Source organism: Panthera uncia, chromosome D2 (genome assembly GCF_023721935.1).
Source record: "Panthera uncia isolate 11264 chromosome D2, Puncia_PCG_1.0, whole genome shotgun sequence".
NCBI lineage: Eukaryota > Metazoa > Chordata > Mammalia > Carnivora > Felidae > Panthera > Panthera uncia.
Window position 1 is genome coordinate 53,640,444 of NC_064818.1, and position 13,358 is coordinate 53,653,801.

The 13,358-nt window shown below is 45.4% G+C and overlaps 1 protein-coding gene across 2 annotated transcripts; it reads right to left on the reverse strand.

The window, feature by feature from the left end:
* Window positions 1–441: 441 nt before the first annotated feature.
* Window positions 442–13,101, reverse strand: OPALIN (oligodendrocytic myelin paranodal and inner loop protein). Of its 2 annotated transcripts, none has more exons than XM_049646468.1 (6): window positions 12,714–13,096; window positions 10,000–10,035; window positions 6,185–6,220; window positions 5,032–5,151; window positions 3,607–3,663; window positions 442–1,218 (listed from the first exon to the last, which is right to left on the reverse strand). In XM_049646468.1, the coding sequence occupies exons 1-6, from the start codon at window positions 12,714–12,716 to the stop codon at window positions 1,042–1,044; spliced, it is 429 nt and encodes a 142-aa protein (XP_049502425.1). In that variant the 5' UTR covers window positions 12,717–13,096; the 3' UTR covers window positions 442–1,041. The 2 variants fall into 2 exon arrangements, 1 of the variants encoding a protein (XP_049502425.1); XR_007460949.1 differs by lacking the exons at window positions 442–1,218; window positions 3,607–3,663 and adding exons at window positions 5,949–6,092; window positions 6,963–7,124 and having other exon boundaries at window positions 5,071–5,151; window positions 12,714–13,101.
* Between the last annotated feature and the right edge of the window lie 257 nt (window positions 13,102–13,358).

The following is a 13,358-nucleotide window of genomic DNA, read 5'->3' on the forward strand; positions in this document are numbered from 1 at the left end:
CAGAGGCCCTAGGGTGAGAAAGAAATGTCTCCACAACATATCAGAGTGGAATTGGTGGATGGATCCTGAGATGCCGTGGACTCAGGCTCTCCCATTAGGAGACCCTGCCTGTTCACCAGCAATGGCCCCGCATGGCAGAACCAGGACTCCCGGAAGCTCCATCACAGAAGCAATGTTGAAGTCCTGGCCTGAGCCAGCTGATGTGTCTTCAGGCTTTCCTCAGATGGCAAGCAAATTGCTACTTAGCCCATCCCTTTGGTCCTGTGTTCATCCAGAGTCCTCTTGCCCTCTCTTCTTGCCAGTGAGTTTTTCCCCACGCAAGTCCAAGGACGTGGGCCTTTCTCTCCATTCTCACAAAATGGATATAGCCCTCATTTCTAATCTCCTGGAACGACCTTTGCCTTCACTCCACCCTATTTACCCTCAACACACACACACACACACACACAGGGAGAGAGAGTCTACTGCAGAATTGCCTTCCTTAAATACTCTTTGAGCACAGACACAAATGGGAGCATGTGCTACCCCTGTAGTCAGGGAACATATGGCTCCACAGGATTTCTACCTTGAGATGTTCAGAAATAAGAAACTGCTTCCCCTCATAATCCAATTTAAGTTTTATTTATAACCCAACTTGCACCATGCTGACCTTGGCCAACCTTCCCACAGAAGCCAGGTCTGATGATTTTTTTTTTTTTTTGAGAAAAGAGATGTGAAAAAAGATAAGGCAAAACACACAGAAATCAAGTCCCTTCCCCAAAATCATAAAGAAAAGAAAAGCATAGGTCAAGAATAGGATCAAAGGGCTCCTTCTGGGCCTCACTTGGTGCTTCACTGCTTATTAAACAACAAGATCCGAGTGTTGGAATGAACCTTTAGCTCTGTCACCTACAGAGACAAACCAACCTGAAAGTTTTCCAGATCTACACATGAAATTTAGATAGGTTAAGAAGCAGCTTGGCATCTCTCCTCATTCCGAGCAAAAATCCATGGGTTTTCAGCTCTGTTCCAGCTCCATATCTTCTCCTTGACTGAAATGCGTCATTCCAGGCTCAGTCTGGGCATAAGCCACCACAATCCCCTTCTTCTCTCCGTTTCAACAGTAGGACGGTAAGTGTCATGCATGGGTTCCTCACTTCCTGCTACAGTCCTCACATATATGTGGGCTTCTTCTGCTCCCGTAATATTCTTCTCATGTGTGGGTGACCTCCTAGGATTCTTGAGAAAACAAACAGGTTTTCAAAAATAGAGCAAAGAAAGACCTCTGCTTCTGGCCAAACAGCAACCAGATTTACCCTCCCGCCTGAACAACCAGAAGTCCAAAAAAACATTTAAAACAAGTTTTCAAGACGCTGGACATCAGGCAAGAAAGGATGTGATCCTTGAGAGACAGAAAACAAATGAGGAGAGGCCTATAATTGCCAAGCTTAGTGCCTTGGTAGGTTTTTTTCTGGCCACTCCACTCTCTTTTGTTTCATGTTAGCGTGGTGTTTCTTTTTCATTCCTTTCACCTTTAATTTATTAGTGTCTTTATATTTAAATTGAGTTTTTGCAGGCAGTATTTGGTTGGATCTTGTTTTTATATTCAATCTGATGTAAATTTTGATTTTTATATTTCTGCCTTTTAATTGGGATATTTAGACTATTTACATTTTAAAAAATATTTTGCAGATCTTTTTTTTTTAGAGAGAGAGAGAGGAAGAGAGTGTAAGCAGGGGAGAGGGGTAGAGGGAGGGAGGGAGAGAGGGGGGCGGCAGAGAATCTCAAACAGGCTCCATGCTCAGTGTAGAGCCCAATGAAGGGCTTGATCTCAAGACCCTGGGATCATGACCCGGGACAAAATCAAGAGTCAACCAACTGAGCCACCCAGGTGTCCCTATACCATTTACATTTAATGAACTCACTGATGTGGTTGAGTTTAAATGTACCATCTTCCTATTTGTTTTCTCTTCATTCTGTCCATTCATTGCTATTTAAAATTTTTTCCCTGCCTTCTTCCATACAGGTTTTAGTAGCCTTTTACTGAGTTCCCTGTAAAAAAATCTGTTGGGATTTGTATTGGAATCCATATTTATCGTATAGATTGATTTGAGGTTGTTTGACATCTTTACCTCTTGAGTCTTTCTATCCAGAAGCGTGGTATGTAACTCCCGTTATTTAGGTCCTATTTAATACCTTTTACTGAAGTTTTATTATTCCCCATAAAGGGGTTACAGTTTTTGTTAGATTTATTCCTTAGCAGTCTACATATTTTTAATACCTCTACAAAATGGCATTTTTAAAAATTACTTTTTCCATTGGTTGTTAATGATTTTTAGAAATGCAAATTGCTTTTGTATATTGATCTCATATCCAGGCAACTTGTTAAAGTCTTTCCTTAATTCTAATAATTTATCTGTAGATACTTTGGCTTTTCTATGTAGATAATCATATCATCTGGAAATAATGACATTCTGTTTCTTCTTTTCCAGTCTTACAATTTCTACTTCTTTTTCTTCTTTATTCTATTTCTTTTTTAGTATTTATTGAGGTATAATTGACAAACAAAATTGTAAGATGTTTAAGGAGTATGATGTAATTATTTGATATATGTACACATTGTGAAAGAATCTCCCCCTCTCAAGTTAATTTCTACTTCTTTTTTTTTTTTTTAATTTTTATTCATTTTTGAAAGACAGAGAGAGAGCACAAGCCGGGGTGAGGCAAGAGAAAGGGGGACACAGAATCTGAAGCAGGCTCCAGGCTCCAAGCTGTCAGCACCAGAGCCCGATGTGGGCTCGAACTCATGAACCACGAGATCACGACCTGAGCCGAAGTCGGACGCTCAACCGACTGAGCCACCCAGGCGCCCCTCTACTTCTTTTTCTTATCCTACTGCATTGACTAGGACCTAAAGTACAGTACTGAATAGAATTCAGTATTGAATAGATCATCCTTGTTTTGTTTCCAATCTTAAAGAGAATTCATTAATATTTTACCTTTAGATCCGTTTGCTGTAAATTTGTAAAAAGATGTCTTCTTTCAGGTTAAGGAAGCTCCTATGCTAGTTTCAGTTTGCTAAGAGTTCACATCACAAATGGCTGTTTAATTTATTTGGACTGTCTTCTGTTGAGATGGTCACACAATTTTTCTCTTTTAATTTGTCAGTGAAATAAATAATATTGATTTTCTTTTTTTAAAGTTTATTTATTTGTTTTGAGAGAGTGTGTGAGCATGAGTGGGGGAGGGGCTAAGAGACCGATGGAGAGAGAGAGAGAGAGAGAGAGAGAGAGAATCCCACGCAGGCTCCTTGCTGTCAGCCCAGTGCCTGACGCAGGGCTCGATGTCACAAACTGTGAGATCATGACCTGAGCTGAGATCAAGAGTCAGACACCTAACTAAGCCACCCAGGTGTCCCTAAATTGGCTTTCTAATATTCAATCAACCCTGAATTCCTGTCCAGCCAATAAACACACAGTGAGAACCTCCTTTGTGCCTGAGCTTCCCTGGGCCACCTCTTTTCCACACGTGCTCACACGGTACTTCTCCTGTACGTGGACGGCTTAAAAACCCTTAGCTTGCTTACTGTATCAATGATCTACAGTGATTTTAAACAAGAGTTCTTACCTCAGCAATCTTGGGATTGTCATAGATTTCTGAAATTTCACATGGCCTCTCACTTTCCTAAGTTGGTAAAAATACATTTAAAAGGAAAGAATAAATGAAGGATCCCAGCATTCGCCCATGACCATGATTAAAACCAATGGTTCTTAAACCCGCACGCACATAAGAATCATCAGAAAGCTTTAAAAACAAAACAAAGTAAGCAAACAGATAATAACCACCCCCTCAAAAATTCCATAAATGAGAAATATCATTGTAAGTTACTTCGAAAAGAATCCCAGGTTGAGAGTGGGGAGAAGTGGGTGGGAGCAGAGGTCAAACAAGATTGGCCACGTTTTGATAATTGAGTTCATTATACCATTCTCTTCACCTTAGTATATATTTAAAATTCTCCATGCCGTAGCTCTATTGTCCAGAGGTGCTAATTTAATTGGTTTTGGTGATTGGTATTTTTGTAGCCTCCTAGATGATTTTAAAGTGCATTGGAGAAGCTATGATTTAAATATTAACAACACCACCAACAACCATAATATGTCTTAATATGTTTAAAGTTTACAGCTTGTCAACACATCTTTACAACCATAATCCTAGTCCATCTTGACAACTTTGCCTACCTCTTAAAATAGGGAAGGCAGTTTTTCTGACCCCTATTTTGGAGTAGAGCGAACCAAGGCACAGAAAATGTGGAAGCTCTTGTTCAGGATCATATAACTCATAAAGTGGCAGAGCCCGGGGTAGAGCCTCGATTGTCTATCTCACGTTAACGTTTATTAATATGAGAACAACCAGGACTGTTCATAAATAGAGGACGGAATTAGAACCCAGAGTCCACACGACACCGTTGTATTATAACCACGGAAGCTTCTTGGATAGTGGTCTGGGGGGGGGCCTTTGAATTCTGAGCACGGTCTCCAGAGCAATCCGGCATTTGGAGGGGTGGAGTTGGTAGATTCCCTTGTGACTGATGTGTGCTCAGATGTACAAAAAGGGCAAAGGGCAACAGAGCCCCATGCCTGTGGACATGTCCTCACCATAGACATGTCGGCACCTGTTCACCTCCTATCTTTCCTGAGATTATTTCCACTCTCTTTATGAAGCCCGTGCCCTTTAGTTTCTCGACTTTAGAGAACACACCCACGGTACAGACGTGTGTTTGCCATGGCAACACACGTCCCTCTCCACTGCCACTTTTTGCCACCCCAGATACTATCCTTGTTGCCACAGATTTCCTGAAGCGAAGGTTGTGTGACACATCAGCTCTGCCTGGAGTGTACTATCTTCAGTCTGCGATAGAAATGGAGGGACAGGAACGTTCACCATCGTGTCCCCAGAAAACAGATTTGGATTCTGACACCCTCAGCCCAAAGCCAGTTCACTGAAATACTGATTCCTGCTACTACATCTAGAACCAAAGAAGCTGCTGATCACCTCGGCGGACTCCTTGCTGCTGCTTCTTCGGCGAATCAGTATAAACAGTAAAGCCACCAGCAAGGCTGTGGCCACCAGGGACGGGATGCCGGCTGCTAACCCAAGAGAAGGCCCACAGTCCTGGCAAAAGAGAGAAGGGCAGAGTCAGTTCCTCCAAGAATAAAGGGAAAGTTCCGTTGATTAAAAATAAAACAAAGCAACCCCCCACATGGCCTCTAAGTGTCATATACTAAATCAATGGAAAATAAAATACTGTGAAAAAGTGTTTGCAACATCCATGACAAATGACTCGTGGACTTAATTTACACAGTTTAAACCAATGGAAAAAGGGTGATAATCAGGTAGGAAAATGGGCAAAGGATATGAACAGGCCATTCCTATGAACAGAGGTACAGATGTCTCATCAACATAGCAAAAGCTGAGAAACAATTCAAAACAGCTATTAGATACTATTTTAACCTATCAATTTGGCAAAAAGTGAAAAGTTATATTCCACATCATTCGGACGTGAATTTTTAAATTCATTTACAGTATATGCATTAAGCAATTAATTTTCAAATGTCCATTTTGCTTCAATCTGAGTGGAAACAGCCATCCTTGTATCCACATAAGTTTTCAGATTTATAGATTATCTGGAAATATCAAAGATGATCTGCAGAATCCCTATAAACGCTCAGCTCTCATATATAACATGCATACAGGAAACTATATAAATCATAAATATATAGCTGGATGGCTTTTCGCATGATGATCTCACACAGGTAACCAGCACCCAGATGAAAACACAAAACACTGCTGGAAGCCCTGAAGCCGCCCATACTCCCAGCATGTGTAACCACTATCCTGAAATCCATCACCATATGTTAGTTTTGCCTCTGTATGCCCACATCATCTAGATGCACATGAAACGTATGTACTCTTTCGTGTCCAGCTTTTCCCGCTTAACACTTCGTGAAATCTGTCTGTGACTTTTGCATGCTCTCCTTCATTTTTAAGCTGAGTTGGTCACAAGGATAATTGTTGAGCCGCCTTCTGTGCTTCGTGACGTATCGAACTTTAATCTTTAAAACAAAGGTAGGAAATGGCTGGAACATTATTATTTCCTTCTTATAAGTGACCAAACCAAGGCTCCATAATTTAGGGATATACTTACTGCTTCTTTCCCACCTGTAACAACTGGGGAGGAAGTCTGCGTGAAAAAAGAACACACATCTTAAAGAAACAAAATCTGCACATCATACAAGACAGTCCATCAAAGGTTAAGCGATCATGCCTAAAGTTTACCCCTTTGCTAAACTTTCTATTGAAGATAACATATGGCAATAACTGCCAAATAGAACCTTTCTTGGTTGCTTTCTAGGTAAGAAGGAATGAAATTTGGCTATAAGGAGAGAGAATTCAGAAATTCTGGTGGTGTCTTTCTTATTCACCCTGTGGATGTGCAATATAGCGTTTTACAACTCAAAAAAGCTTTCTTCTGTCCCTAGCCCCCACAGCCTTTCCATCAGGCTTTGGACCACTTGTGCCCATTGCTAGAAAGGAAACAAATATTAATACTGGTGGACGCAAGTTTCTTTAAGGAAGCCTTACCTGTTTTCAAATATGCAACAAAGCAAATAGCTTTGGGGGATAGCTGAAGTTGTGAATCTCTGTGAATACATGTGACCAGTTCATAGCTCCACTCAAGTGGGGGAACCAGATTTCATCCATTTATGAGATATTTCAGGTGAGAGTCTTGCCCAGATCAAGAAATCTCAAGGGACAGAGTTCCACGTTAGCCACTAACCGGCGTAAACTACACTAAGTTGTGCCCTGTGAGGTTAAAAGCATACGTCCCTGGCTCACACGTGTCCAGAGTTAAATGGTGATTTCTCAACTCATGCGAAGGGGCCTCATTTCTTCATCTTCAAAATAAGGATGTTAGTACCTACCTCTAGGGCTGTCATGAGGGTCCAGTGAGCACCAGAAGTGTATGCTTTTGTCTTTCACTTGAACTTGGCAAAGTTCTGGTCAGACCTGTTATTTACTTCATCATCAACCTCAGTGAGCACGGTGGAGTCCCTGGGGCCTGGGCTTTTACTTACTGTCTCCATCTTGCAGAAAATGAAATAGATCTTAGAGAAGTGATGGGTCTTTTCCAAGGTTCCAGGGGTAACTATAAATCGAATCTCACTTGGGTGTTTGAATTCCAAGCCCAGGTCTCTTTCTCAAAGAGCTCCCATCAGAGGGGGGGATTTATACTTAAATGGTTACACTTTTACCTAAACACAGACTCCACCCCCGCCCCGCCCTTCAGTACCACTTTAATGCTGCTATCTGCCAAAAGTGTTCTGTTTCTCAGAGTGGTGGAAGAGTCCAATATTGTTTCAGGTAAGATGTTCTGTCTTTAGATTTTAGAAATTCACTTGGGCTGGCTTTGGCAAAAAGAAAAAAAAAGAGTTACCTCTAAAGATGCCGGGATGCCTCGTGGAGCCAAAGGCCAGCGGGCATCTGGCTTCTCTGGGGACTGGAGCCATCCCTTGTGGGATCTCTCCATCTCTCCTGGGCATCCTAACCTTTCACATGCACTCCTCTCTGCCTGTTTGCTTCCTTCTTTCTGTCTCCAGATGGGTTTTTCTGCTCTGCTAATTGTGCCCGCTAACAATTAGGGAGAACTAAATGCCTGTTCAAGTACTTCTCCTGTATTGGCTCATTTATTCTTCACAACAGCTCGTGAAGAAGGACAATAATGACTCCCGGTTTACAGATGAGAGGAGTGACGCACAGAGAAGTGAAGCCACTTGTGTGAGGTCACACAGCCCTAAGTGGTGGGTGCCAGGTGCTCTGGCTCCAGGGTCCATGCCCTTAACCGCGGTGCTACACTGCCTTCCATGACCAAATGCAGCACCCCAACCCAGTGTTTGTACTTGACCTTCCAGTACTGTTCAGCAGAGACCGACTTGCGTGTGTGCCCTGTTCCAAACCCCCTGCAGACAGGCTCTGATGAGCCAGGTGTACCTCTCCCCTACCTCCCGGGGCACCGGCACTCCGGGTCATTCACACCACAAGTGGAGCTCATGCAGGAGAATATAACTGCTGGGTAGGATGACCAACCACCTGGAGAACTTGCCCAGGATGTAGGACATCCGTGCTGAAACCAGACAGTCCCAGACTAACCGGGATGGTCGTTTGCCCTACATAGGAGGAGGGGACAGTCCTCAGAGAAATGGGCTACTAACAAAGAAAGTACTACAAAAGGTGACGACTAGCATCATAAAGGCATCCACCCTACCCCCCACTCACCACCGCTGCCCCAAGCAATGGCCTCTTTCTTCTCTGAGTTACCTTCATAGGCTAAGCCAAGCCAGGATTAGACAGAACCTGGGGTCTCTATACACCTGCTGATTTCTCTGGAGGAAAAAGCAGCTGGGAGAATGTTCCAGCGGTGATCACATTACAAGGTTTTGACAGGTGAAGAAGGAATAGGGACGTTTGTGTGAGGACAACAGGCAGAGGCTGAAGCAGGGAGCAGAGCAAGTCAGGCCTCTGCCAGAAGGGCAGGGTGGGTGCCCGGGGAGGTGAGGTACAGAGATCCAGGGCGGCCGGGAGCGGGTACCAGAAGGCAGGCCGTGAGTCACAAGGTGGCACCTTTCCACTGCTTTCCGGGCTGTGCCCCTAAGTTACAGTAAAAACGAACACTGGCCGGGGCACCTGGATGGCTCAGTAGGTTACGCGACCAACTTCAGCTCAGGTCACGGTCTCACAGTTCATGAGTTCAAGCCCCAGGTGGGGCTCTGTGCTGACAGCTCGGAGCCCGGAGCCTGCTTTGAACTGTCTACCCCTCTCTCTGCCCCTCCCTCGCTCGTGCTCTGTCTCTCTCTCTCTCAAAAATAAATAAACATTAAAAAATTTTTTTTTAAAAATGAACCCTGGCTTAGGCATCCTCCAATCAGGTAAATGCAGTTTATTCTCTTTGAATCACCATGTAACTTACCAGAAAAGTTTGGCACAGCTAAACCCACTAAAAATCTGGGCCGGGAAAGTGCCTAGCTCCATCATGGCAGCACCACTGGTCAGAAAACAACCCTGGCTGCGTTATCTCCACACAACAGGAGGACAGAAGACAGAAGAGCGGCTATGGGCTGAGACTCTACGCCATCATCAACCGACAATCTCCGTTTGACTTGCAACTACAGGCCAGACTCGAGAGCCATAAACTGTTCATTCTTGTCGCCCCAACAATGCCCCTTCTAGAACATACACTAAGGAAATGCAGACAAGGATTTAGCTATAACAATTTTTATGACAAAATTATTCCTAATTGTGGTTAATCGATTAAAGAGATAATTCACTTGAAGGAATACCATGTGACTATCCTCAGTTACGGTTATAAAGGCTGATGGAAAATTTTTATCACAGAATCTGTATAAAATCATGCGTGGTACAGAGACAACAAAAGTCAAAATATACGTAAAGTCAAACAGGACTAGAAGGAGAAGCACCAAGGTTTTCCTCTGATGGGAATTTAGGTGTTTTGATTTTTTTTCTATTTTCCTTTTAAAATGTTTATTTAGGGGTGCCCGGGTGGCTCAGTCGGTTGAGCTTCCAATTCCTGATTTGAGCTCAGGCCATGATCCCAGAGTCATGGGATCGAGCCCTGCATCAGGCTCTGTGCTGAGTGTGGAGCCTGCTTAATATTCTCTGTCTCTCTCTGTCTCTGTCTCTCTCTCTCTCTGTTTCTCTCTCTCTCTCTCTCTGTCTTCCTCTGCCCCTCTCCCCTGCTCACACTCTCTCTCTCTAAAAAAAAAGTATTTATAATTTTTATAATTGAAACATTTGTCTCAGTGCCCCCCCCCCAACTATTCATAAGTCCTCTGACAACCGTCCACTTATCCCCTGGCGTGAGCTCTGTGTGATGTGCTCTGCCCCCCTCCCCACCCCCAGTCAGATGTGCTGACTTGCCTGGTGCCCGGGGCCCGCTGCACTTACCGTGTTGGTCGGCAGTGTGAAGTTCAGTGAGAAACTCTGGAGGAGAGAAGGAAATATTAAGGCTCCAGGAATGGTCAGTCAGGCTCCAGACCCCCTACCAACTGTCACTCACCTTGGTGGGTCACAAGAAAACTTACTAATTCCACAGGCTCAGTCACCTCCCAATTTCTGCTCCCAATCTCCGTCTCCAAAGACAGAAAGGGAGCAGAGGAGGCTGGGATCGGGAGTTCCTCCCTCAATATCAAGTCAACCTCGACCCCCTCTCCCCTCCTCAGATCCCCAGCCAAGGTCAGATTAAGGGGCCAGCCAGTGATTGGCTGAGGAGTCCCAACCCAGAGGGCAGCAAAGACTGTACTAAAAATTCAGCAAAGTGCTGAAAGTTGTTTTTCCCCAGAACTCCTTTTAGGGAGGGAATTGTGTGAGTTTTTATTTTTTTACTTGAGAGAGAGAGAGAGAGAGAGAGAGAGCAGGGGAAAGGGGCAGAGGGAGAGAGAGAGAATCTCAAGCAGGCTCCATGCCCAGCCCAAAGCCCAAGGTGGGGCTTGATCCCAAGACCCTGGGATCATGACCTGAGCTGAAATCAAGAGTCAGATGCTCAACTGACTGAGCCACCCAGGCGCCCCAAGGGAATTGCATGAGTTTAAAAGCATTTGGTACTTTCTGTTGGGGGTAGGAAGTAAGACCCACAAGGGTCATGCTCCAACAAAAACACCTGCTCCTTAACCCCATTCCCAGGAGGCAGAACCTGAGAAAGACAAGGCTTTAGTTTGTGCTGGGTCTCAGGCACAGGTTGCGGGCTGAAGTGTAGCTACTCAGGACAACAGAGGAGAGGGTAAACCCTCTGCACGCCCCCTCACTCAGCACCCAGCCTCACCTCTCCCCCAAATGTGGAGCCATACTGAAAGACTGTGAGCTCACTGAGGCGCCAAGTCGTGAGCCTGCCCAGAGCCTCCAGCAGCTGCTTCCTCCTCCCTCTCCCCATGCTCTGTCACCGCAGCTTGGGCTAGCCAATGCCACTCTTTCAGGCTGCTCTTTACCGAGACCAAGATAGACACTCTTCTGGGACAATGTTAGAGCAAGGGGAATATCTGGGCCACCTTAGGTCGGGGTCTTCTTGCTCAAGGCTCCTAACCACTGCCCTTCAGGCCAATACCAACCAAGCCCAGAGATGCTGCAAGGACTCTCGGTGGTCACGGTATTGAACACAGCTGCCCAGAGCCTTATCTCATCAGTGAATACTGGGTACTGATGTCAGCAGGCCCAAGACAAAGCTTCCTTTGGGGGGAAGCAAAAGGGGGGGCAGCAAGTGGGCCATTGCATGTGCTGTTTATCAATATCTGGATGACGAAGATTTTGGCCAATTCCAGAAAGACATTCATATTTTGTAGAGACACAGTACGCTGCCCTCGTGGAAAGAAAAACATCACATACATTTGGGGGGGGGGGGGGGAGAATCTGACACAGTACCCTTCAGAGAGGCAGCTGGGTGGGCTGAGGCTTGGAGTCTCCTGATCTGGATTCCAGTCCAGACTCAGCCACTTAGTAACTGTGTGACCTTGGAAAAGTGACTCAGACTCTCTGGTCTCCACTTCCTCCCAGCAACTTTATTCTCCCAGGCTCAGTTTTTGCATCCTTAAAAGAAGGATAATGTTAACTCGCCCTGCCCATCTCGCAGGATAAGCCCAAAGGAAACAACATCTGTAACTGCTCCTTCCAAACTGTAAAATACTCTAGGTGTGTAGGGGTGGGGGGAGTCACGCGGTGTCACGTTCTTTAAGGCCTGGCCAGCATGGAGCAGGGCACAGGGAAGCCACTTGGGAAGTTCCTACTGGATGGAATTGCATGCATAGATTAGCAACATTCCAAGTACAGGGATTTGCCACAATACACTTATTGCTGGTCTAAGCACCATACAATATTTTCAGATGAAGGCACATTAGGAGCTCACCGGTCAAGTGTCACTCATTATGAGTTTGCCATTTGTGAGGGGAAGGAGGGAGAGACAGGATATACTCACTGTTATTGAGGGGACACTGTGTGTCAGACACCGCATGCATAAGTGCCCCATAAGGGGAAGGCCATCGTCCCTACATGGTGAGTGTGGGGACCGAGACCAAGATAGGTTGCTGGCAAGTGGTCTGGGTCTGGTTAGATCACAGATCTTCCTAACTCCAAAGCCAGAATTCATCTCCTTCTAATAACCTCTTTAATAAAGGAGCCACAGAAGCCTCTTCTAACTTAGCAAACTTCTTTTGATTGAGTCACGCCCAAATATGTGTCACAAGTCAGTAAGAAAATCAGAACACTTCCAATGCAACTCGCCAGTATCTATGTTGCAGATCACATAACGGAAGGCGGACTGAGCAAGTGAGAAGGGTGGGGATCACACCCCCTGCTTCAACTGGGAAATAAATTTAGCTGAAACATGTGCTTTGCGCCCTTGTTGTGTGTGTGTGTGTGTTTGGGGGGGAGGGTTTAAAGACAAAATGTTAATATTAAAATGAAAGATGAGATCAGCAAATATTAGAGGAGAATTGATTTAATGATTAGTATTTTGCTTATAGGAAAATAATAAAACACCAAGTCCCTTGAAGTCACAGCACCTAGAGTAGAGTCACGTTTGCAGTACGAGATGTGAACTTTAAATGCCTGGGAGTTGTTTTTTTATAGTGAGGAAGGAAGGCAGGGTGAGAAAAGATGCTAGCCTTACTCACCATTTCTGACAGCCTCCCAAGAACCTTCTCCAGACGCCGCCCTCGGCAAGCTCCTTTCTTGCTGGTGTTACTGGCTTGTGTCTCACATCTGTAGAGCACCCAGCTGGGAGGGCAAGGGTGACACAAGGGGTGTGTCCCCGTGAGAGCTCTGGCCAAGCCTTGTATGGCCAGGGGAGTAGCCGAGTCCTCCGCCCACCCGTCGGGGAGATGGCGTCCTGCTTCATGGTCACCGTGTATGGCCCGGGTCAGCCTCCCTCTTTGTTTTCATTTTCTCTCTTACTTTCCAGGCTCGTTCCTCAGCAAAGAACCCACGGCTGGCTTGAGAGCTTGGTGGCTTCTGCGGCCAGTGGCTCTTTATAAACAATGGGTTACACAGGCCGAGGCTGGCCGCACCCTCCCCTGCTGCAGGCTTCGGTGTTGACCGCTGTCCCGGCAATGATGGGGTCAGCACCCCACCAGCATCAACGCCGAGGATGCCCGTGTGACGGTGTTGGAGCCTGCTCTGTGTTCGAGGGACTGCAGTGAACACACTCCCTGGTCAATGAGCTGCCTGGTGGGGAGTTTGACCTCGCCCCCCTTCTGCTCTCACGTGTTGAGTGGGGACCTTCCTAGAGCTGGAGGAAGCCGCTGACATGGAATGCTTTA

Excerpts from the sequence above, each read along its gene's own strand:
- OPALIN (XM_049646468.1), bottom strand. Across the intron at positions 6,221-9,999 it reads TCACACTGCCGACCAACACG|ACTTCCTCCCCAGTTGTTAC; the intron begins GTAAGTGCAGCG and ends TTTTTCACGCAG. Across the intron at positions 3,664-5,031 it reads GCAGCAAGGAGTCCGCCGAG|GAAAGTGAGAGGCCATGTGA; the intron begins GTGATCAGCAGC and ends TTACCAACTTAG.